This window comes from Microcebus murinus, chromosome X, assembly GCF_040939455.1.
Source record: "Microcebus murinus isolate Inina chromosome X, M.murinus_Inina_mat1.0, whole genome shotgun sequence".
In the NCBI taxonomy this organism is placed as follows: domain Eukaryota; kingdom Metazoa; phylum Chordata; class Mammalia; order Primates; family Cheirogaleidae; genus Microcebus; species Microcebus murinus.
The window spans coordinates 78160416-78184026 of record NC_134136.1 but is presented as its reverse complement, the minus strand read 5'-3'; the positions used below and the strand labels follow the sequence as shown (position 1 = coordinate 78184026).

Below are 23611 nucleotides of genomic sequence, written 5' to 3'. Positions count from 1 at the left end.
TTTGCTCCAACTGAAATCACAGCCTTAGGCAGGTGAGTTGTTGCCAGCACTTTCTCATTGTTTAATTATTGCCCTGCAGGTAGCCCCCTACTCTCCACCCCAGTATGCTTCTCCACTGCTAGCTGAGTGCAGTTTTGAGTGAAATCATATACTCACCACACTGGAGAGTCGAAAACTTTCCAGGTTGCTGCATAATATTGACTGTGCACTGGGGATGGTGCTGTAATGGGAGCTCAAAAAGAAGTCTGATCTCTCCATTGTCTGCAGTGCTGTTGGCTTTTGGCTACCATAACACTGAGCTGGGGAGGAAGAGGGAATGGGAATTGCCCCAACTTAAAATTTCAGAGACACCAGTAGTTGCAGTAGTTTGTCCTGCATAGATGATTTTAGTTTTGTTCTGTGGCTTTGGGTAATTGAGTTTTCAAATGGTTAGTTTTAGTGGTTTTACCCATATTTTTATTGTTTTCAAAGACAAGAAAGTTGACTCAGCCCCTAATTCTGAATTTTTAAAAGTCTATCTCCTCCCTCCTTTTCTATTTTCTAGAGTTTGTGTTGAATTTCTATTAATTCTTCTTTAAATGTCGGCAAAATTTCCCAATGAAACTATCTGGGCTCAAAGATTTCTTTTGGGGAGGTTTTTAACTACAAATTCTTTAATAGTAGTTATAGGATTATTTCATTATTTTTAATATCTGGGGAATCTGTAGTGATATCACATACTTCATTTCTGGTATTTATAATTTCTGTCTTTTTCTCTTTGTCAGTCTTGATAGAGGTTTATCAATTTTATTGATCTTTACAAAAATCCAGTTTTTGCTTTTGTTGACTTGATTTTCCTATTTTAAATTTCACTGATTTCTGATCTTTTATTTCCTGCCTTCTATATACTTCATATTTATTTTGCTTATTTTTTTCTATTTTCTTAAGGTGGAAGCTCAGATTATTGATTTGAGAACTTTCATTTTTATAATATAACTATTCAATACTATAAATTTTCCTGTAAGCACCACTGTAGCTGCATCTCCTGTTTTTTTAAAATAAGATTTATTTTGGGGGAACAATTTTATTTTATTTTTTTATGTTTTTTAGAAAGGAACAGTTTTAGATTTACAGAAAAATTGTGAAGACAGTACAGTGAATTCCCATGTATCCCACACCCAGTTTCCCATATTATTAACATCTTATGATACATTTGTCACAACTAATTAACCAATCTTTTTTTTTTTTGAGACAGAGTCTCACTCTGTTGCCCAGGCTAGAGTGCCATGGCGTCAGCCTAGCTCACAGCATCCTCAAACTCCTAGACTCAAGCAATCCTGCCTCAGCCTCCCGAGTAGCTGGGACTGCAGGCATGCGCCACCGTGCCCGGCTAACTTTTTCTATATATTTTTAGTTGTCCAGCTAATTTCTTTCTATTTTTAGTAGAGACTGGGTCTCGCTCGTGCTCAGGCTGGTCTTGAACTCCTGAGCTCAAACGATCCACCTGCCTCGGCCTCTCAGAGTGCTAGGATTACAGACATGAGCCACCACACCCGGCTTTGATACATTATTATTAAAGTCCATACCTTTTTTTTTAGTTTTTTGTTTTTTGGTTTTTTTTTGAGACAGAGTCTCCCTTTGTTGCCCAGGCTAGAGTGAGTGCCGTGGCGTCAGCCTAGCTCACAGCAACCTCAAACTCCTGGGCTCAAGCGATCCTAGTGCCTCAGCCTCCCAGGTAGATGGGACTACAGGCATGCGCCACCATGCCCGACTAATTTTTTCTCTATATATATTAGTTGGCCAATTAATTTGTTTCTATTTATAGTAGAGACTGGGTCTCGCTCTTGCTCAGGCTGGTTTCGAACTCCTAACCTCGAGCTACCCGCCTGCCTTGGCCTCCCAGAGTGATAGGATTATAGGCGTGAGCCACCACACCCGGCCCATACCTTATTTTGATTTCCTAGTTTTCACATTAAATCCTTTTTCTGTCCCAGAATGCCATACTGGATACCATATTATATTTAGTGGTTATGTTTTCTTAGGCTCCCCTTGGCTTTAACAGTTTCTCAAACATTCCTCGTTTATGATGACCTTGACAATTTTGAGGAGTACTGGTCAGGTTATTTTAGTTTTGAACACTCTCTTACTTTCTGGCACTATAATATATGCTCCAGGATCATCTTATTTTCCTAGAAGCAGCCATTTCCCTAAGGAACCCTGATTTCTTTTATTGGAAAATTGTATTAGAAACCAAAATCTAACTCTGGGAGGCCGAGGCTGGGGGACTGCTTGAGCTCAAGAGTTCGAGGCCAACCTGAGCAAGAGTGAGACCCCTTTTCTACTAAAAATAGAAAAATTAGCCAGGCTCATGGTGTGCACTTATAGTCTCAGCTACTGTGGAGTCTGAGGAAGGAGGATCCCTTGAGCCTAGGAGTTGGAGGTTGCAGTGAATTCTGATACCACCATTGCACACCACCCAGGCCAACAGAGTGAGACTCTGTCTCAAAAAACAAGAGAGAGAGAGGAAAGAAAGAAGGAAAGAAAGAAGAAGGAAGGAAGGAAGGAAGGAAGGAAGGAAGGAAGGAAGGAAGGAAGGAAGGAAGGAAGGAAGGAAGGAAGGAAGGAAGGAAGGAAGGAAGGAAGGAAGGAAGGAAGGAAGGAAGGAGGGAAGGAGGGAAGGAGAAAGAAGAAAGAAAGGAGGAGAGGAGGAAAGAGGGGGAGGGAGAAGAGATCTGAGTGGTTGGGGTATCATTGCTTCTAGGCCCTCTTGCCTGATAGATGAGGAACTACATATATGTATACACACACACACACCCCATGACTATTTCTATATGTAATCATCTGTATCCATACTAAGGTAAATTTGCATTCATATTGATGTCTCCAACTCTAATCCATTACCACATGGATCATTCTACCCATCTCTTCTTATCTGTAACCTCTTATTCTAGCAGTGAGAAACCTGACTCTCAACCATCCTCCTGCCATTTACTTAATTGTTCAATTTCATTATACAAGTATAGTAGTTTCAGAATTGTTAACTCATATCCCAATGAGAAACACCTTTATCAACTAGACTACAGTGCTTATGTACAGTTTCTTTTAGTATTACAGGTGCCACTCATTTTCAAAGTTATATAGTTCACCTGTTCCCCTATCCCCTTAAATGAGGTTGTTTCATACATTTGCAATATCAGTAGATTCTTTTGTCAAATTCTACATTCCATTCTGGGATTCTTTGACTTCCTAAATGATTTTTTTTCCTTTTTTTTTTTCTTTTTTTGAGACAGAGTCTCACTCTGTTGCCCCAAGCTAGAGTGCCATGGTGACAGCCTAGCTCATAGCAACCTCAAACTCCTGGGTTCAAGTGATCCTGCTGCCTCAGCCTCCCAAGTAGCTGGGACTACAGGCATGTACCACCATGCCCGGCTAATTTTTTCTACATATTTTTAGTTGGCCAATTAATTTGTTTCTATTTTTAGTAGAGACAGGGGTCTCACTCTTGCTCAGGCTGGTTTCGAACTCCTGACCTTGAGCGATCTGCCTGCCTCGGCCTCCCAAAGTGCTAGGATTATAGGCATGAGTCACCATGCCTGGCCCTAAATGATTTTTTAAAGTTCCAAGTGTCTTCTAATTTCCCGTGAAACTTCCTCATTGATCCATGGATTATTTGGTAGTGTGTTGTTTGATTTCCAAGTGTTTGGAGATTTTACTCATATTTTTTTTTTTTTTTTTACTAATTTGTACTTCATTATTGTCAGAGAACCATCCAGTCAACCTAAGATATGTGGAGAATTTATCAACCTTCCTGTTGCTGTCTTACTTCCTAGAGCTTTCTGTTAACCTCAGGCTGATGGAATTCCTGCTTCTAAAGTTCCAAAGTGATTCCTCTATGGTAGCAGCAGCAACAAAACTTATTGTTTCCTTAGCCTGCCCTACTTCAGTAGAATTGTTGGGCAGCAGAGCTGGATGGGGGTGATGGGAGCAGCCCTGTGCAAAACACCACATATTGCATGGTTTTTACCTAAAGTTCAGTAGTTTTCTTCCTCTCTCCCTCTCTCCCCCCTCCTCCTTCTCCCTCTCCTCCCTTCCCCCTCCCTCTCTCCCCCTCTCCCTCTCCCTCTCACAAGAGACAGGGTCTTGCTCTGTCACCTGGGCTCAGGTGCAGTGGTGTGATCATAGCTCACTGCAGCCTTGAACTCCTGGGCTCAAGCAATCCTCCATCCTCAACCTCTCAAGTAGCAGGACTACAGGCAGGTGCCACCACACCCAGCTAATTTTTAAAGTTTTTTTTTAGAGATGGGACTCTTGCTATGTTGCCCAGGCTAGTCTTGAACTTCTGGCCTTAAGCAATTCTCCCACCTCAGCTTCCCAAAGTGCTAGGATTACAGGCATGAGCCACTGCACCTGGCCCAGTAATTTTCATCAATAAATGCTTCTGATTTTGTGGTATGCCTCTGGGCAAATTCTGGAGTGCTAAAATGGTTGTTTTTGAAATTTGTCCAATTTTATGACTCTTTTTGAGGAAGCAGATTTATTAACCTCCTCACTGTGTTATGTTAGAAGCTAGAAAGTATTATTTAGTAGATAGGCAGGAGAGTATCTGACTATTATACTTCTGTTAAATTAACGTATTATTAAAATGTTTAGGGCTGGACGCGGTGGCTCACGCCTGTAATCCTGCCACTCTGAGAGGCGAAGGTGGGCGGATCGCTCAAAGTCAGGAGTTCGAAACCAGCCTGAGCAAGGGCAAGATGCCGTCTCTACTAAAAATAGAAAGAAATTACTTGGCCAACTAAAAAATATATAGAAAAAATTAGCCGGGCATGGTGGTGCATACCTGTAGTCCCAGCTACTTGGGAGGCTGAGGCAGAAGGATTGCTTGAACCCAGGAGTTTGAGGTTGCTGTGAGCTAGGCTGACGCCATGGCACTCTAGCCCAGGCAACAAAGTGAGACTCTGTCTCAAAAAAAAAAAAAAGTGTTTAGATCATCTCCAAACCAGACTTAATATAAAAATGATATTGTCTTCTTAAGGAGGAACTGAATTTTCATTTTCTCTTTTTTTTATTACTCATGGGGCCACGTTTGCAAAGATAGGGTGCTCCACACATATTTCTAGTGGTTTTGTTACTTTATTGTCTATCACAGAAACAGGTGATTTCCTATTTGTAGTTCTAATGGCATTCTTTCAATAATTGCTGGCATTTCATATTTTTCCCATTTAGCCGAGATTGGTGGACACATTTGTAGGCCTTAGCACAACATTTCATAAATTATCAGCAAGGAGTTAGTAAGTATTGCATGGTCAAATGCAAAATGTGGGATTCGATCATATGAAAACTGGTTTCTTCACTGTATAACCTCTTAACTCCTTTACTGTGCTAATATGAATTGAGAATTCCAAGAAAGGAAATAAAATATAACATTTCCCAAAATAATTTTACCAGAGAACCCATTTTTCATAGAATACATTTTAAGAAGCACTGTCATGACACATACATATATTATGTGTGTGTGTGTGTGTGTGTGTGTGTGTGTGTGTGTGTGTACACAGAGAGAGAGAGAGAGATCCACACTCATCCTTCCCTGCCCACAACTATTCCTGTTTTGTGGGAAACATGAGCTGATGAATAGTATTGCAATGTAATGGTATCCACAATGCATGTGTGTAATTATCTTATAATATGAGCACTGTGGTAAATTATACAGAAAAAAGTTAACATAACAGGCGTGAGACTACTGCTATCTTTAGAAAGGTCTTACAAGGTTACTACTTGGCTGGTATGTGGGAACTTGGTTTCCCTCTGTTCCCAAACTGGTAAATAGTTTGTTGGTATAAATAATGTGATTTATGCTGAACACCTGTTTTCCTTCTGAGAGTCTGGAATTTTGTTATGTGCCTCTAGGACCAGCCCCCAATGAAAACCTTGGACACCAAATCTCTAAAGGTCTTCCCAGGGCAGAAACTCATATACCTGTTGCTGCATTTTTGTTGTTGTTGCTCCAGAAATTAGCATGCTCAACTATGCCCCCTCACAATAGGGAGAGTGCATAAAGAAGTATATGCATAAATTTCTCTAGACTCCTATCTTTTTCCTTTGCTGATCTTATTGTATATTATTTCACTGTAATAAACCTTGGCCATGAATACAACTATATGTTGAGTCCTGTGAGACCTTCTAGCAAATCACTGAATGTGTGGGTGGTCTTGGAGATCCCAAAACATAATCACATTATGTACATTGTCTTAATCCTCAAAACAATTCTGAAAGGTAGGTAAATATTAGTGTTTGTCTTTTATAGGTAAGGAGACTGAAATTAGTGAGGTTTAGCAACTTCCCTAGGATCTCAGTTAATAAGCGAGAGAATCCAAATCTGACTCCAAAGTCTTGGCTCTTAACTATTATACTGCATTGCTTCTAATACCATAAACTGTGTTTGCAGTGGGTTGAAAGAAATGAATGATGACAGTGGTCTGAGAATACTTCATGCAGGAGTTAGGATTTGAGTTGGTATTGAAGGGTAGGTAAATGGGCAGTATTAAAATAGATTAAGTGGAGGGGAATGAGTATTGTCAATTGCATGATATTAAGGCATGCAAATGGTAAAATGCAAGATTTATTTTGGAGACAGACAATATAACAGTTGGGTGAAATGGAGGAAACACTAGAAAGTTTTTTTCTATACTTTTTCTTTTTTTCTTTTTTTTTTTTTTAAATGGGATCTTGTTATGTTGCCCAGGCCGCAGCCTTGAACTTCTGGGCTCATGTCATCCTCCTGCCTCAGCCTTCCAAGTAGCTGGGATTACAGGTATGTGCCACCATGCCTTGCTCCTTCCATACTTTTAAGGGAAACAAACTTTAGCCGCTGCCATAGCTTGTTATGCTAGTGTTTTGTGTAAAATAATGTATCTGATCTAACACACAATTATATATTTAAGCTCAATAAGTGTGATATGTTTGTTTAAGGATAATAAGATAATGTATTTGTTCTGCAAAGACAATGATTTCCAAGGACTTTGCCACCTAAACAATTTGAAGCCCTACTATTGTTAGCGTTAAGGAATTATGTATGTATGTATGTAGAGGAGGGAAATACTGAAAGCAGCATTTCACTGATACCAATCTGGTGGCAGTGTGAAGAATACATTGGCTAGAGCCAGGGAGTCCATTTAGATCATTACAATCGCAGTGGTCCCCACATGAGATGATTAAGAGCTTAGAGAATTTTAGAAATGAAAATGGACAAAAGACATCATGCAGGATGAATTGCCATGGTGTAGTGATGTACTGGATATGTGTGTGTTTGTGGGGAGATCCAAAGGATCTGAGTCTGGGTGGTTTGGAGAAAATATTGTGTCTTTAATAGAAATATGACATTTAGGCAAACTGTCATGCCAGGACCATGGATGTATTGAATGATTTATTAACATTCAAGCAGAAAAGCTCATTTGGAGTTAGTTGTAAACTTGGGATTGAAGAGAAAAATCAAGATTTGAGATGAGATGGAAACATTTGCGATGGAGTGATCACTGAGACTATCTGAATATAGGCATCACCTTGGTGGGAAAGAACAAAAAAGAGCACCACGGACTGAACTCTGGTTTTATTCATTCCATCAATAAGAAATGAATATTATAGAATACCTTTGAAGTTAATAAGTAATGTTATTACTTCCTATTATAAACCACATTTGCCAAGTACTTATTTTAATGTACATTGATCGGGTACTTTCTGTTTTGTGAACTTTAAGTGATCTTTTACAGTGTGATATGAATAACTTTTAGATAAAATCAATAAATAAATGACCCCTACCATATACAAAGTATAGTTGAGCACTGAATAACATTTTTTTCCTTCTCATATATAGCACATTGCTCTTGGTAACTTTGGGGGTATGCGTGTGTGTGTGTGTGTGTGTGTGTGTGTGTGTGTGTGTGTGTGTGTGTGTGTAGATCTTTCTGTTGCCTGCTTATGAGTGGAATTGCCCCAGCCTCTGTTTCATTTAAATAGTTGTTTTGGTTTGTTAATTAATTTTTCCTGCAGTTGTCAGCTGTTGTACCAGTAGTGCAGCAGTCATCACTGACTGCCATTGAGTGTACAAGATAACTTGTTCCTCCAGATTTGTGCACAACAAAAGTCCTAACATTGTATTTTCCCTTAGTGTAGAAATATTCTTTTTTGGTTTTTTTGTTTTGTTTTTTGTTTTTTGAGACAGAGTCTTGCTTTGTTGCCCAGGCTAGAGTGAGTGCCGTGGCATCAGCCTAGCTCACAGCAACCTCAAACTCCTGGGCTCAAGCAATCCTCCTGCCTCAGCCTCCCGAGTAGCTGGGACTACAGGCATGCGCCACCATGCCCGGCTAATTTTTTCTCTATATATTAGTTGGCCAATTAATTTCTTTCTATTTATAGTAGAGATGGGGTCTCGCTCTGGCTCAGGCTGGTTTCGAACTCCTGACCTCGAGCAATCCGCCCGCCTCGCCTCCCAGAGTGCTGGGATTACAGGCGTGAGCCACCACACCCAGCCTAGAAATATTCTTAAATGAATGACATTTATACTTACCTCTCTGCAACAAATTTTTTAAAAGCAGAAGGGATTGAGCACAAAAATATTCCAAAGTTGGGTAGGCAAAACCGCTAGCACTAATATGTTTATGTTTCTGACTATCTTCTCCTTTTAATACTACCTGCAGACATTCTTCCAGGGTAAGGACACAATCTATAAAGGCTTCAGCTCTTAAGACTTCCCCTACTTTATTGTGCTTTTTATTCCCTCCCTGGAGTAGATAGAGAATTAGATGAATATGCAAAGGGATAATAAGAAAAAATATTTGTATTATAGACTGACTTGTGTGTCTTAGGATTTTAGGTCTTAGAAGAATAGGAATTGCAACAAGGTTGGTATGTCATTTTAAAACATCATGGTTGCCTCACATTAGTAATAAACGTTGTTATAAAACTCTCATATATGTGAATGTTCTGATTAATTCATTAAACTCTTTTTTTTTTTTTATGAGATAGGGTCCTGCTCTGTCACCTAGGTTGAAGTACAGTATGGCCTGATCATAGCTCTGTATAACATTGAACTCCTGGGCTCAAGCAATCCTCCTGTCTCAGCTTCCTGAGTAGCTGTGACTACAGGCACATGCCACCATGTCCAGCTAGTTTTTAAAAAGTTTTTGTAGAGATGAGGTCTCACTGTGTTGCCCAGGCTGGTCTTTAATTCCTGGCCTCAAATAGTCCTCCCACCTTGGCCTCCCAAAGTGCTGGGATTATAGGTGTGAGCCACCACATCTGGCCCTCATAATTTTCACTAATGTTTTTATTTAATATTTAATTTCCTTGAATCTAAGCTTTCAGTAATGCAGGGTTCATAGAGAATCACAGACTATGCATAAGCAGTCATGAGATTATCATATTCCTCCTTATTAAGTAATGTCTTCATCCAAGATTACTCTAGGGCAACAGCTTTAAACCATTTCCTAGTTTATTACATCAGTTGGCATGGTATAATGGAAAGCACACTGACTTGACAGTCAGGATACTTGGGTTCTAGGCCTAGCATATAACCCCAGTTGTTTATCTTCTGGGTCCCAGTTTCACTATTTATAAAATACAATGATATTTGCTGTCCCTGTATTACAGGCCTGTTTTAAGTTTCAAAGAAGATAAAGAAAAGTACTTTGAAAATGTTAATATGGAGGATTCTAGTAGTATCTTTTGCATTTTCCATATTTTTTCATGATTAAAAAAAAGTACCATAACAAACGTACAGAAAGTTTCACATATTTGTTCAATTAAGTCCCTGGAAATATTATGCTTAAATGTCACAACTATATTTACAATTGGTTTTAGAGCTATTGTGTAAGTTTTTGGCTTATAATTCAATCAGAGGAATGAGAACCCTATGAATATTTTCTATAAGAATGATTTCATAAGCATGAATAATAGTACTAAATTATCATTTAAAGACTTGGCGTGTGATGCTCAGGAAACTTTGCACTAATAAGAGTCATCTGTAATTGACTAATTTCTTTGAACATTTTATGCTCCAGAACTCATGAAGCTATCAAACCATCTGCATCCTCATTTCTGCTATTGTAGATACATATTCTTTTTTAAAATCATAAACAGAAATATTGGTAAAAGAATAAAATGAGATTCTAGTTTTCTGAATCTTGTTGAAAGTAAATATAATAATATTGAAAAGAGAGAGAGTCTTTGTCGAGACTTTAGAGTTTCAGGTCTGTAACTAGTTGGAAGAACCTGGGCATGGCAATTTACTTTTTCTGGGCTGCGTTTTCCCATTATAAAACAAGTGGTTTGCACTAGACTAATGCGGGGGAGTAGTTCAGGCAGGCCAGTGAGGAGATCAGCTTCTTCTCCCCACGGAGCCAAGTCCATAAGATAGGGGTCGCCACAGAGGATAAGGAAATTGATAGAAGATAGAGAGAAATAAAAGAATATACAGAGACTAAAGTATAGTTTATAGTTTTGTATATATAAAAGATCAGATATAACACAGCGGGGTACTCAGGAGACTGGTGTATCCCCATGAACGCCAGCAATATGGTTAGATTCATACAGGGTTTTATAATCACAGACATCAATTAACAGTTGTTAGGATAACATATTTGCATATGCAGGGAATGCAGTTGCTAGGGGATACAGGTAGTGGGTTAGGGTCAAAAGTCCTCTCAAGGGGCTTCTAATCTATCTAGGTGAACAAACAAGTACAAAGTCTTTCAGGGACTAACTTCTAAATTCTAAATGGTAGTTGTCAATTAACAAAGGTATAACAAAAGAGGTATAGTGACTGTGTATTTCTTTGATTAGTTATGGTGGACTTAAAGGTAGAGAGACAGGAGAGAGCAGGAAATCCATCTCTAATAAACAGATTGTTTATAACCACCGGGGCGCATCTCTGGGCAAAGTGCACTTATTGTCTCTGGCTTCCATCCTGTGGGCTATATTTGCCTTGTCTTGTCTTTCAAGACACAGGGAAGCTCACAGATTTTGAGATACCGGGAAGCCTTCCTGGAAGACATCCCCACCAGAGATTTGAGAGCTCTCCCATGATAGCAGCCTCTAATAAGTGAACCATTGAGTCCATACATTCCTTCAGGGCAAAACCCTGCAAACTCCTGTTTCTGTCTTTAATATAGTAATATTGGGTTATACAATAAAATAATGATCTTATGAGCTACATTTCATTAATTCCTTAATCATTTTTCTCAACAGACCTCTAAGGTTCTTTATTAACGTCCTCTGATTCTTTTTTTTAACGCTTCTAAGCATCTATCTGAGGAAGCTGATGAAAATATTTGAGTTTATACTAATTTTGGGAGATCCTATTTATTATACTTGATTTATACCTAAGGTAACCATATAATTTGCTGTATAAACAAGAGGAAACTTTTGAGATTAAAAGGGAATACTGAGTTTGTGAGCAACTCCAGGACACTAGCTTTAAACCAGGAACATCCCAGGTAAACTAGAATGTCTGGTCACCCTAATATGTATCCCATGTGTGGTTATCTTAACTGCATTGTTGGCCAAAGAAGAGTTATTGATTTATCAGTTATAATTCCTTTTCATGGTTTCCCTGTATTTTTTTCTTATAGATCCACTGTGCGTGGAGAGTAATGCAACATCATGCCAGCAATCTCCAGCCACTAAAAAAGGGATGTTCACAGATGATTTACACAAGCTGGTAGATGACTGGACAAAGGAAGCAGTAGGAAATTCTCTTATTAAGCCAAGTTTAAACCAACTTAAACAGAGTCAACACAAATTGGAGACAGAAAACTGGAACAAAGTATATGAAGTAAGTTGTTTATGAGAACTAAAACCATAAAAATTGAATCACTTATGCCTATGGTAACAGTCGCTATGAGACAGTGGTGTGACATGATAACACAGGGACTTTTATCTTTGTCTAAATTCATTATATCTTTCAGCAGATTATCTTTTAGACCAAGGGTCAGTAAACTTTTTCTAGGAAGGAGCCAGTTAATAAATATTTTAGGCTTTTCAAGACATAGGATTACAAGTACTCAAATCCATTATAGTGCAAAAGCAGCCATAGATTTGTAAACAAAGGGTGTGGCTTTGTTCCATAAAACTTGACTTACAAAAAGAGGTAGCAGACCATAGTTTGCTTACCTTGTTTTAGACTATTCTAGCTTTTTAAAAAAATACATCAAATATCAAAGAAGAAAGCATCTGGAGTGAGGGTTAATTCAATCCTGTCGTTCAAGAAGAGTTTGGGTTTTAAGGAAAAGCTATCCTATGTTGTGTATCAGTTATTACAGTGTATTACAGCCAATAAGTTATCTAATTTGTTCAGTATGAAAAATAATTTTAAAACTCTTTAAGCTAGAATATTATAAGAGGTATCTTAAGTTTATGTACGAGATGCCTAGTTATTGCATGTGGCCTTAGTCAGGTGTACATGCAATTGCAATGTAGAAAGATGTCCACAATGCATTCTAGAGTAGGAAGAAGGCAGGTTTATAGAACAGCATACATAGTATAATATAATTTATGCAAAATTATATTTATTAGATATATGTTTATATGCATAGAGAAATATGAAAAGCCACAATAATATGCTGGGTGGTGGAATTCGGGCCTTATTTTATTTTGTACTTTTCTGTGTTTGAATTTTTATAGTAAGTGACATTTTTTTTTTTTTTGAGACAGAGTCTCGCTTTGTTGCCCAGGCTAGAGTGCCGTGGCGTCAGCTTATCTCACAGCAACCTCAAACTCCTGGGCTCAAGCGATCCTGCTGCCTCAGCCTTCCGAGTAGCAGGGAATATAGGCATGCGCCACCATGCCCGACTAATTTTTTCTATTATAGATTAATTTCTTTCTATTTATAGAGATGGGGTCTCGCTCTTGCTCAGGCTGGTTTCAAACTCCTGACCTCGAGCAATCTGCCCGCCTCGGCCTCCCAGAGTGCTAGGATTACAGGCATGAGCCACTGGGCCTGGCCTAAGTGACATTTTCTTAAAATGAGTAAACCGATTAAAATGCAAATCAGGGCTTAGAATCTTAACCCTCATAATTGAAAGAGCTATATCTCTGTGTATGTGTGTTATATTTGTGTGCATACATGTGTATGCATATGTAGTCATTGAATATAGTTTGGTAAAGTCTGATAGTACATTTATTATTAATATTGAATAAAAATGTTCAAAATCCCCAAACTAATAACCAACGTATCTCCTTGAGGATTCTATGTATTTATCTTACTGCTGGTACCAATTTATACACAGTATTACCATTGTAAAAATTGGAAGCCTTTATAGGCAAATTTCAAATACAAATGTATTTGTATTGCCAGTGGGAGACCCTCTGAGTACTGTGTGAATGGAGGCTTTTGTTGACTAGTGGAGGGTGGTTTATTGCAGTGTAATAGAGGATGTTGGGAGGAAGGGCCAGTAGAAAATGATGTGTGAACAAAGTAGTGAAGTTCATTTAACAGATATGGGTTCCAGTCTCAGCTTAGTCATTTACTAGTTGTCTTTAGATAAGTCATTTGGTCTCTCTGTCTCTGAGTTTTCATGTCTTTCAAACAGGAATAATACTTGTCTTGCAAGATTACTGAGAGGATTAAATGAGATAACACCTATAAAGCTGTACCTTTATAGGTGTTATATAGTAGGTATTCTATATATGGGAACTATTTTTGTATTTTTAGGTTCAGTTTATTATATCTTTGTGTAAAGAGCCCATTGCACTAATATTCTTCCATGTTATTGATCTGTAGCCTTACTTAGAAATATTTGTTTGCACATTTATGTATCAAGCCCTTTACTGTGTACCAAGCTCTGTGCCAGGAGTTCAAGACCAGGCTGTATTGCTCACTATGAGTAACATAGCGAGACCCCCATCTCTACAAAAAATATAAAAAGTAGCCAGACATGGTGTCATGCACCTGTAGTCCCAGCTACTTGGGAGGCTGAGGCAGGAAGATTGCTTGAGCCCAGGAGTTGGAGGTTGCTGTGAGCTATGATGATGCCACTGCATTCTGGCCTGGGCAACAGGCAACATAAAAAAACATAAAAATAAAAAAATATTTTTAGAAAATAAAGTGATGATTGAGCAGAGATCTGAAAGATGAGTAGGTGTTAACTAGGTGAAAAGGAGAGAGAATGTGATTCCATGCAGAAAGAATAGCATAGGCAAAGGAAAACTCTCTATGAGGAAGGGAGCATGAAGGGACTGAAAATTTGCCTGTTTGTCAGAAATAAAGAGTACCAAGTTGGTACACAGTAAATCTAAGGAGGTAAATAAGGTGTTAAAAGTGGTGATGATAAGGAACTTTGTCTTTAAGAAAGATGGATAGCCATTGAAGACCTAGAGTTGACATGATCATATTTAATTTTTTTTAAAGATCACTGACTGAAGCAAGAGGAAAGCATTATTGGGGGTAGGGATAGATGTCATAGTAGTCTAGATAAAGGGAAGTTGAGTTGAAGAGAAGTGAACAGACTTCCAAAAAATATTTGAGAGATAAAATGGACATGATTTGGTGACATAATGAATGTATAGCAGAGGGGAAGTATCAAGGCTGGGTTCCTGGCTTGTATAACTAGATACCATTCCAGTGGATGAATCCCTGAAATGGAAAACATGAGCAGTGTGCTTTGGTAGGGGAAGATTGCACATTTGGTTTGGGGCATTTTGAATCTGAGATGCCTTTGAAATATACAAGAGAAGATTTATAACCTCCAATTTGTCTTTTTAAAAAATAAAATTGTATTATTGTTTGTAAACCAGTAATGTTTATTATAGTGTTTAACCAATACAGAAAAGTACAAATTTTAAAATACCACCTTCAAATCCTACCACCCAGAAATAATTTTCATTAACTTTAGGTAAACATAATTTCAGATAGCTTTCTATGTATGCATGGAAATAACTTTATTAAAATGCTATCATGTTCTATGTGCTGTTTTAAATCAGAAATATTAAGTTTAACAGAAAGAAAACACTGGTATGAAGAGGGGATTGCTGAACTTTAAATAAATATTTTTTCACCTCAAGAGATATTGTCATTCATTCTTGAGTCAAACTAAAAACCTTTACCTTAAGTTGAAAATTTCTAACTAAAGATTAGTTGAAACGTTAAAGTTTAGTTTTTAGCTAAATGAGTTGAAAATTTAGTTTTAGCTTGACAAGTCAATTTAGAAGAACTAAGCATTTGGGACTGACACCAAGCTCTCCTTTAGTCTAATGCTCTCCTAACTGAGCCATTTCTGCTGCCTCCAAGCACTCCTTTAAACGAGAATTACTTTCATTGGACTTCTTATTCCCATGTGCATAAGATTTCAGTAATCTCTATACATATGAATAGTTATAATACAATATGATAAGAATCAGGCAGGAATATATTTTCTCCATACTGCCAAAAACATAATTATCTCATCTTGAGTTTAAATTTCTAAGAAAATAACATAAATGTCAGACTTTAAGATAGTGAATAGAAGGGGGTAGGGGGTAGAAAGGGGACATTTATTGAGTACCTGCTATATGCCAGGTTCTTTCCCCTATGCCACACTAAATCATGCTCCTTTGTTTCCAAAGAATTATGTCCTAAGATGGCTATTCTTGTCTATAGCACTGTATTAGAGAATGCTGACAAAAGGAAATAAAAATAGAAGAGTAGTGCTAGCATAGGAAAGGAGGGACTAAAAATATGAACAGGGATTTAGTATAGGCTTTGGAGTTAGCTAGAACTGTGTTCAAATCCCCACCTCACTATTAACTTGCTTAGTGGTGTTGGGTGAGTTACCAATTTTCAGCTTCTGTTTCCTCATCTAAAAATGCCTACCCTGCAAGGCAAGGCAGTTATGAAATAAGGTATGTAACCATGCTTACTTAGCGCACAAAAAGGTACTCCAAAAATGGTAGCTACACATAATGGGAATAGTAAGCAAAAAAGAATAGGAAGGAATATAGACTGATAAAAGCATACACCAAATAAACTGATCTTTTGTTTTTATTCTTGTTTTTGTTAGAGTACTTCATCTACTATGGGCTACACATCAACATGGATTTCTTCTCTGTCCCAAATCCGTGGAGCTGTCCCAACTTCCTTACCACAAGGACTCTCACTTCCTTCATTTCCTGGGTCATTATCATCATATGGAATGCCCCATGTTTGTCAGTATAATGCTGTGGGGGGGACAGGGTATCCAGTACAATGGGTAGGAATTTCAGGAACAACACAACAGTCTGTAATAATTCCTACCCAATCTGGGGGACCATTCCAGCCAGGGATGAATTTGCAGGCATTTACAACTTCACCAGTGCAGAATACAGCCACAATCCCTCCTGGTCCCAAATGAATCAGAGTAGATGGTGAAGAAAAGGGAGAATGTTTTCAGAATTATTTTCAGGTCACCTAAGACATTAAAGTTTCTTCTTCTTGGGTTCTGCCATATTTTCCCTCATTTGAGTTTACCTTAGACTGTAATTTTTGTCGTTCCAATGTGGTATTTGGTACAGATCATCATTCTGTAGAAATGTGCAGTTTGCACATAGAACACTGCACACAGAAGTGTTTTTTCACTTTGAATCCTATCCTCTTTGATACTTGATTTTTTAAAAATACCATTCAGAATGCTTTAATAAGCTCTCCTCGAGCATTATCATTTCCAGGATACTTTCCATGCGTTGCTGAGAAGCCCCCATTTATTTATTTATTTTTTTTTTACTGCTGCTGTCTGCAGCTGGATGATCCTTTTCTTTAAAATGTGTAAAAATTTAGATTGAGTCTCCTGAAACGTGGATGAAGTGAGACCCTCCAACAACCAGAGTCTTGGGATTCTTCACATCTTTATCTTCAGTTTACCTTTCACAGAAGGCAGGGTAATGTGCTGCAGGAAACATTCTGGTGTATAAAATTAGAATAACTTTATCAACCAATACAGAACATGAGCCCTTTTTAATGTGATTGTCTTCTCATCATCATGGCAATAGGAGTGAAGTCTTGTTTTGGGTGAGGGGGAGGGAAAGGAAAAAACAAAACTGTAACAGTTCCTTGATTCTGCAGATACCATAGCTACTTTAGGATTTGCATAATTCAAAGCAGCTATCTTCTCGTTTCTCACATGCACACTGCATTGGTTTTGAGCATCTGAGAGGCATTGGTTTGGTTTGCATTCTTTTGCAAGAGATATATTGCAGCTGATATGCATCTCATTTGGAGGGAATCCTTATATTCCTAACAAAGGGGATTCAAATTACACCTCAGTCTGTTCTTCTGAAGTGAAATTTACTTGACACAGGTTTTGTAGGTTTTGAGACTTACACATGAAACACTGGCTTTACAGGGTTCTAAGAGATGTAGGGTATACACTGTCCTGCAGTGAGATAGTAGACCCTAGAAGGTTATTATTTAAGTTGCCCTTAGCTTTTTCTGGATTACCATTTTTTAGTTATAGTTTCTTTTTAGTATCTATAGTGTCTTAGATGATTTTAAATCTTAGATGAGTTTGGCAGCCTCTTTAGAATCTGAGAGAGATCACTGTCAAGTTGTGCTTTACTGGGTTTTATCCAGTTTTAGGAGGAGGGGACGCAATGTCAAAATGTTCACCTTTGGTTTTTAAGAAGGTTAAATATAATACTATTAAAGGCTGGTCACAGGGTTACCTAATGCTCAGTCTGTGAAACCCAAATAGAAATCTTAAATGGTATTTATTGACTACCAAGTATATATGTTCAAACTACTTAACCTTCCATTCTGAAGATTTCAAGCTTGTTTCTAGTACACATTTACCTAATTAGTAGTTCTGTCCACTAGTAAACATTCCAAATCATCAGCTAACATTTCTTTTAACATATTTTCCTCCATATTCCTTAAAAATTGCACTCCATGGGCTTGCCAGGTAATGAGGAAAACTTAATGGGTGTACTTCCTCTTCCTTTTTTTTTTTTTGACACAGTCTACTTTGTGATATTAAGTACCCCTTTTCATAAAAAGTGTCTTATATTGCTTACCTGAGGATAATACCCACTATCATGAAGATTCTGTCTCTATCATTTGGGGCATCTAGGGCAGCATTTTGAGAATTGCTGTTGCTAAGATCCACAGTTTCTTTTCATAGAACATACTCTGTTTTGGATGAGTTTTTCCAAATCTGTGTACAGATTCTTCAAATTTCTTCTACAGTATTGGTTTGCAAGTTCAAGTGATTTTAGGACATTAGTGTAATGCAAATGCTTGCATTGCAGTGTTTTCCATGTGTATAAAAACAATTCTAAAATCCGTAATTCTTTAAAACTGCTCATGTTTCATTATAACAGCTGGCTTTGTGTAATTACATTGAGACATACAACCTATAAAGTGAAAATACTGCAGGGTTTAAGACCCCTTCTTCTCTAGTCACAATCTTTTCAAACAGTGTACCCCAGGATGAAAAAAGCTCCATGGACAACATGTACAATTACATTTATTAATGGCTGCTCTATATCATATGTCCTGTATTTTGCTATCACCTCTGTTTTATATATAATTCATTATTCTTGTTTGCCTGCAGACTTTTGCAGTGCCTTGTAATATTTACAATCTTTTCAGGTTTTTGCTGGAAAGAAAAGTAGTCTTCTAAAGTTTGAAGATGGTGAATAGTGTACTGCTGTCTCCATGCCGACTGCAGTAGTTGCGATTAACATATATGTTATGTATACATTATGTATATGTAACGTGTATAAGTTTAAAAATACAGAAAAAGTGAGTTTGTGCAGAAATGAAGAAAACAATGTTATTCTCATCACTGTGGGTTTTTAAATTATTTTTCCCATTACTTAAATGTTTGATTCAGATTATAGTCACTTTGTAAATATTGGCTAGTTTTCTATCTAGGGGTTTTACATTATTTCATAATTTTGCTAAATCATATAATAGTGCTGTTTTCATCCTTGCCTGAGGTACTTTTCCTCCCCAGAAATAATTAACTCTTAAGGTAAAACTCAGAAATTCCCTTCTTACTTAACAAAGAGCCTACTATATAAAAAGGGCCTTCTATCCATTTCTAAAACACACACAAACCTGTCCTTTTCATTTTCCTTTTTGTAGAGGAGAAAAAGGTTGTATTTAACCATCCTGCTTGTAAAGTTTATTTGGGGGATAGTCTGTATGTCCAGCCACCATGTTTACTTCTCAAAGTGCAAATCTGATGAATAATACTGTATCTCCATATGTGGCGATGTGAGCATTTCATCATGAAGTACCTGCTGCTATGTCTGTGAAGTTGGGTGTAACATCATAAGAATATGAAACCAGTATTTGGTGTAAATCTAATGAAAATAACCCTATGTATATTTGTAGCAGTCTTGAATCTCTATTTAAGGTAATTTGCTGTAATATAACAAATAACCATTCTGTTTTTCATCCTTTCCTTGCCAATTTTATATCAAGCATGAATTCTAATGGTTTGCCAGCAAAATTATCTGTGAAAGTTTAAAAGGCACTTTTCTGCTGTGATTTTTTTGATTGAGTGTGGAGTGTTATGTACAGTATGATGGGATGTATCATTTTAGAACCCCAGATTTAATTCCAGTCCAATTACTTTTGTTTATCTACCTCGTTTTCAGTGCTGTTTTGAGTGCAGAAGTAAACACTGCCTGTGAAACTTGCTTTTTTGCCTTGATTCTCAGTATTCTTTCAGATTATAAATCTGGCCTGCCTCTTTATCCCAGTGCTAACCATGAGTTTCAGATGAGAGGGACCATCACTCTGCCACCAATCTGTGTTTAAGTGATGAGAGCCATGTGCCTCTGTGAAATAAACTTTGGGGATTTAGGAATGGGGAGCAGAGAAATAAATCCAACTGGTGGCAATGTAGGACTTAGTTGTAGGAGTTAGTTGTAAAACAAACAAATGGTAAGAAAGTACCTGTATCAGACAGTCCAGTGCCTATAATTTTGCATTTTTTGTTTTGCTTTGTTTTGCTTTTTTGAGACAGAGTCTTGCTTTGTTGCCCAGGCTAGAGTGAGTGCCGTGGAGTCAGCCTAGCTCACAACAACCTCAAACTCCTGGGCTCAAGCAATCCTACTGCCTCAGCCTCTCAAGTAGCTGGGACTACAGGCATGCGCCACCATGCCCGGCTAATTTTTTCTATATATTTTTAGTTGACCAATAAATTTATTTCTATTTATAGTAGAGACGGGGTCTCGCTCTTGTTCAGGCTGGTTTCGAACTCCTGACCTCGAGCAATCCGCCTGCCTCGGCCTCCCAGAGTGCTAAGATTACAGGCGTGAGCCACCGCACGTGGCCAATTTTGCATTTTTAATAGAGATGCATTTCTCATCTGTGTGCCTAAAGGGCTATGGTTGAAATTGCTTTAACTACCACAGTAAAATATTTGACAAATCCTTTAGCAATTGCCTGTCATTCAACATATTAGTATACTGCTAGGTATTCTCAGTGATATTTTGTTACCTTAGAATGGCCAAATTTATTTAGTTGAATTGTAGTTGATGTCGAGGGCTTTATATAACTGTTTATCTAATCTCTAAAGTTTATGGAGGCATTGACTTTCTTCTTTGTTGTTTCTTCTAATGAAAATGATTCATTCCCTTTTTCCCTAGGAAAACTCAGCAGATATTTATAACCCGAAGTTCCTTGTTTCACATGTTTACTGTGTAATACTACACCATACTTAATATTCATAAATAATGTGTTTCAGTCATCATGCATAAGTACATTCCTGAGGTATATTTTCTATCACTTTGGGATTCAGTTATTTCATCTCTGGTCCAGAAAAACTTGAGCTATTTGAGGTGGTGCACAGGCCGTTTTCTAGAATAGATTGTTTTTTTGAATCTGTAGTTTATTGAAGACTTGTTTTCCCCCACTTCATTTAGAAGAAGAACCAGAAAGGGGGAGTGTGTAGAAAAGGCCTTTGATTTGATAAGTGTTATTTCTAGGATTGAATATTTTAAAAAAATCCAGATTGCAAAATGGTGACACTCAAACTTGGTAAAATCCTTTGAAGTGAGATTAGTATGAAATTTTTATGGAGCAAAATGCTTTCAGATCACCCTAGAAATAGTCTATGTGAAGGATGAACACAAATATTGGTCAGGAACCTTGACAGCCAACATATGAAGGAGCCTGGGATAGTAACCAGGTTACACTAAAGTTATTTTCAACTGAGACAGCTGGAAGAGTATACAAACCAAGAGCTCCCATTCTGGAAGGTTTTCTTTTAATTAAAAAAAAAAAAAACTCAAGCAAAAAGGCACTAAAAGTCAAGCAAGAAGGGAAGAGAGAAACTGGGCTCTGAGAAAAAAAAAATGTGCCAGTGTAAAATAAACTCCTAAATGTGTGCTTGTCATCCTGTAGTTTTTTTTTTTTTTTTAGTTGCATTTCTTTTCCACTGTTACTTGATTTGAGATTGAGGTTTGTGGTATAGAACATACCCTCAGGAGGTGGTATAGTGACTAATCAGAAAGTGCAGTTGTTCAAGGTCTGTCATGCTCAATCACCTAAAGCTGTAATTTGTTTGATATGAATATTAAGCATGTAGACCTAGAGTAGCATGGGAGCCACTCAGGAAGTTTATGCAATTAATGAACTTTCTTGCATAATTTACTATGAAGTATGCAGAGTTTCAGCCACTTCTCTACACTTAATATTTAGTTGTATATGTGAACTCTCCCTTCTTAATTGGGGAAGGTAGCATTATATAGAATATTGTTAAACTTAATTTTAATCTTTTTTGACATTAACTTTTCTTTTTTTTTTTTTTTTTTTGGTAAACCAAGTAATCTGCCTTTCAGCAGTTGTCTAATAATTTTGGTTCTTTGAAACTGTGATTTTTATTTCCATTTGTACTCAACCATTGTAAGTATTTTGTTTTGTTTCCTGGAAACTTTATTTTGAAACAGAAAATAAAGGTTGTGTTAAATGAGTATGTTATTTTATTAAAATACTGTCATAGTCACTGCAGTCATCTGGTTTAAACTGATTCTTCATTTACCAAATGTAATTTAGCAGATTTGGAAAATTTAATCCTGTAGATTATGCTGGCCTAAACTAACAAAACTATGTGTTATCTCTTGATTTACAATTCCAGTAAATTTTGAATTGGTTAGGGTGGAAAGCCTAGTAGGTGCTGTACACTTGTAAATGAGCCATAATTACAGCAGTCACTATTATTTACCGAATACCCATGTGTTAGCTTGGTTTTTACCTGTGGTATTTTTAATTTGCACAACCCTATAAGATAGGCCTGTTGGCCAGGCTCAGTGGCTCACGCCTGTAATCCTAGCACTCTGGGAGGCCAAGGTGGGAGGATCTCTCAAGGTCAGGAGTTCAAAACCAGCCTGAGCAAGAGTGAGACCCCCGTCTCTACTATAAATAGAAAGAAATTAATCGGCCAACTAAAAATACATAGAAAAATTAGCCGGGCTTGGTGGCACATGCCTGTAGTCCCAGCTACTCAGGAGGGTGAGGCAGAAAGATTGCTTAAGCCCAGGAGTTTGAGGTTGCTATGAGCTAGGCTAATGCCATGGCACTCAAGCCCAGGCAACAGAGTGAGACTCTGTCTCAAAAAAAAAAAAAAAAAAAAATCAATTATTTTGACTTCTTGGCCCAATGACTTTGAGTCATTCTATCTTAGGTGCTCCCTAGAAGGAAGCAACAGGTACACAGTGGAACAAGCATGGGTATTTTGGTTCACACACCTCTCAAACTTCTATTTTCTTAATTGTAAAATGAGGTGGTTGTGTTAAATGAGATATATGAAGTCAGCTACCCCTGTTCCTAATTTGCTAATTGTGCCTAGTAGATCTCACTGGTGATTTTCACACTATACTTGCACTTGGGAAATCAAATTGGTTTGGAAATCGGCTCCTGCTTCTTATTATAGTTAATACAGATACCTTTTCAAGTACAGCAGACCTGGATTTGTATTCTATTTTGTGAACTTGGGAAAATTGCTTAACTTTTCGGCTTCAATTTCCTTATCTGTAAAAAGGATAATCGCTTCAGTGGGGTTGTTTCAAGACTGAATGAAAAAGCATTTAAAGGGTGTAGCACTGTGCCCAGTATCATAATAGGTTTGCTCAAATAATGACTACTCAAGGGACCTTACAGATCACTATTTTAAAAGAGGAGAAAACGGGGGGCAAAACTGAACCCAACCTGTAGGTAAACATAAGGCATATTGGTAGGAGAAATTGACTATTGGCCCAAAAGGTACAAGATGATGTATTAAAGTGAGGTTCAGAGGTGAAAGGTGGTTAAGTTGGGGGATAAAACCAACATACAGTCCATTTAAAATGTACCAGAATTAATGAGCACCACTAGGTAAAAGGAGATAACAGAATTACATCTGTGACTAAAGACTTTGAAAGAAGCTGAAGTAGTTGTAGGGGCAGAGGGAAGGAGGAGGTGGGTCTTATTACAGGAGCTTAAGGCAGGAGTGAAGAACTATAGCAAAAGGTCCAGGTAGGAGCAAGACTTTGGGATAAATGGAGAGAAGGCTGTCATAAAATTTTAGAATTGGAAAAGACTAGCTCACATATATATTACAAATTAGAAAACAGCCTCAGGAATTTAACCAGTATTTATATGCTTTCTCCATTTCAGCTCAGTGGTTCTCAAACTTGACTG

The 23611-nt window shown here is 37.6% G+C and overlaps 1 protein-coding gene across 3 annotated transcripts in view; it reads left to right on the top strand.

The window, feature by feature from the left end:
- The window catches only part of WNK3 (WNK lysine deficient protein kinase 3), a 175504-nt gene extending 153351 nt beyond the window's left edge, over positions 1-22153 (top strand). For all 3 annotated transcript variants that reach the window (XM_075999466.1, XM_075999465.1, XM_012782731.3), the window contains 3 exons: positions 6722-6790; positions 11604-11806; positions 16008-22153. In XM_075999466.1, coding sequence (XP_075855581.1) covers positions 6722-6790; positions 11604-11806; positions 16008-16337 — 602 coding nt within the window. In that variant the 3' untranslated portion in view covers positions 16338-22153. The remainder of the gene's footprint in view (positions 1-6721; positions 6791-11603; positions 11807-16007) is intronic.
- The last annotated feature ends 1458 nt before the right edge of the window (positions 22154-23611 follow it).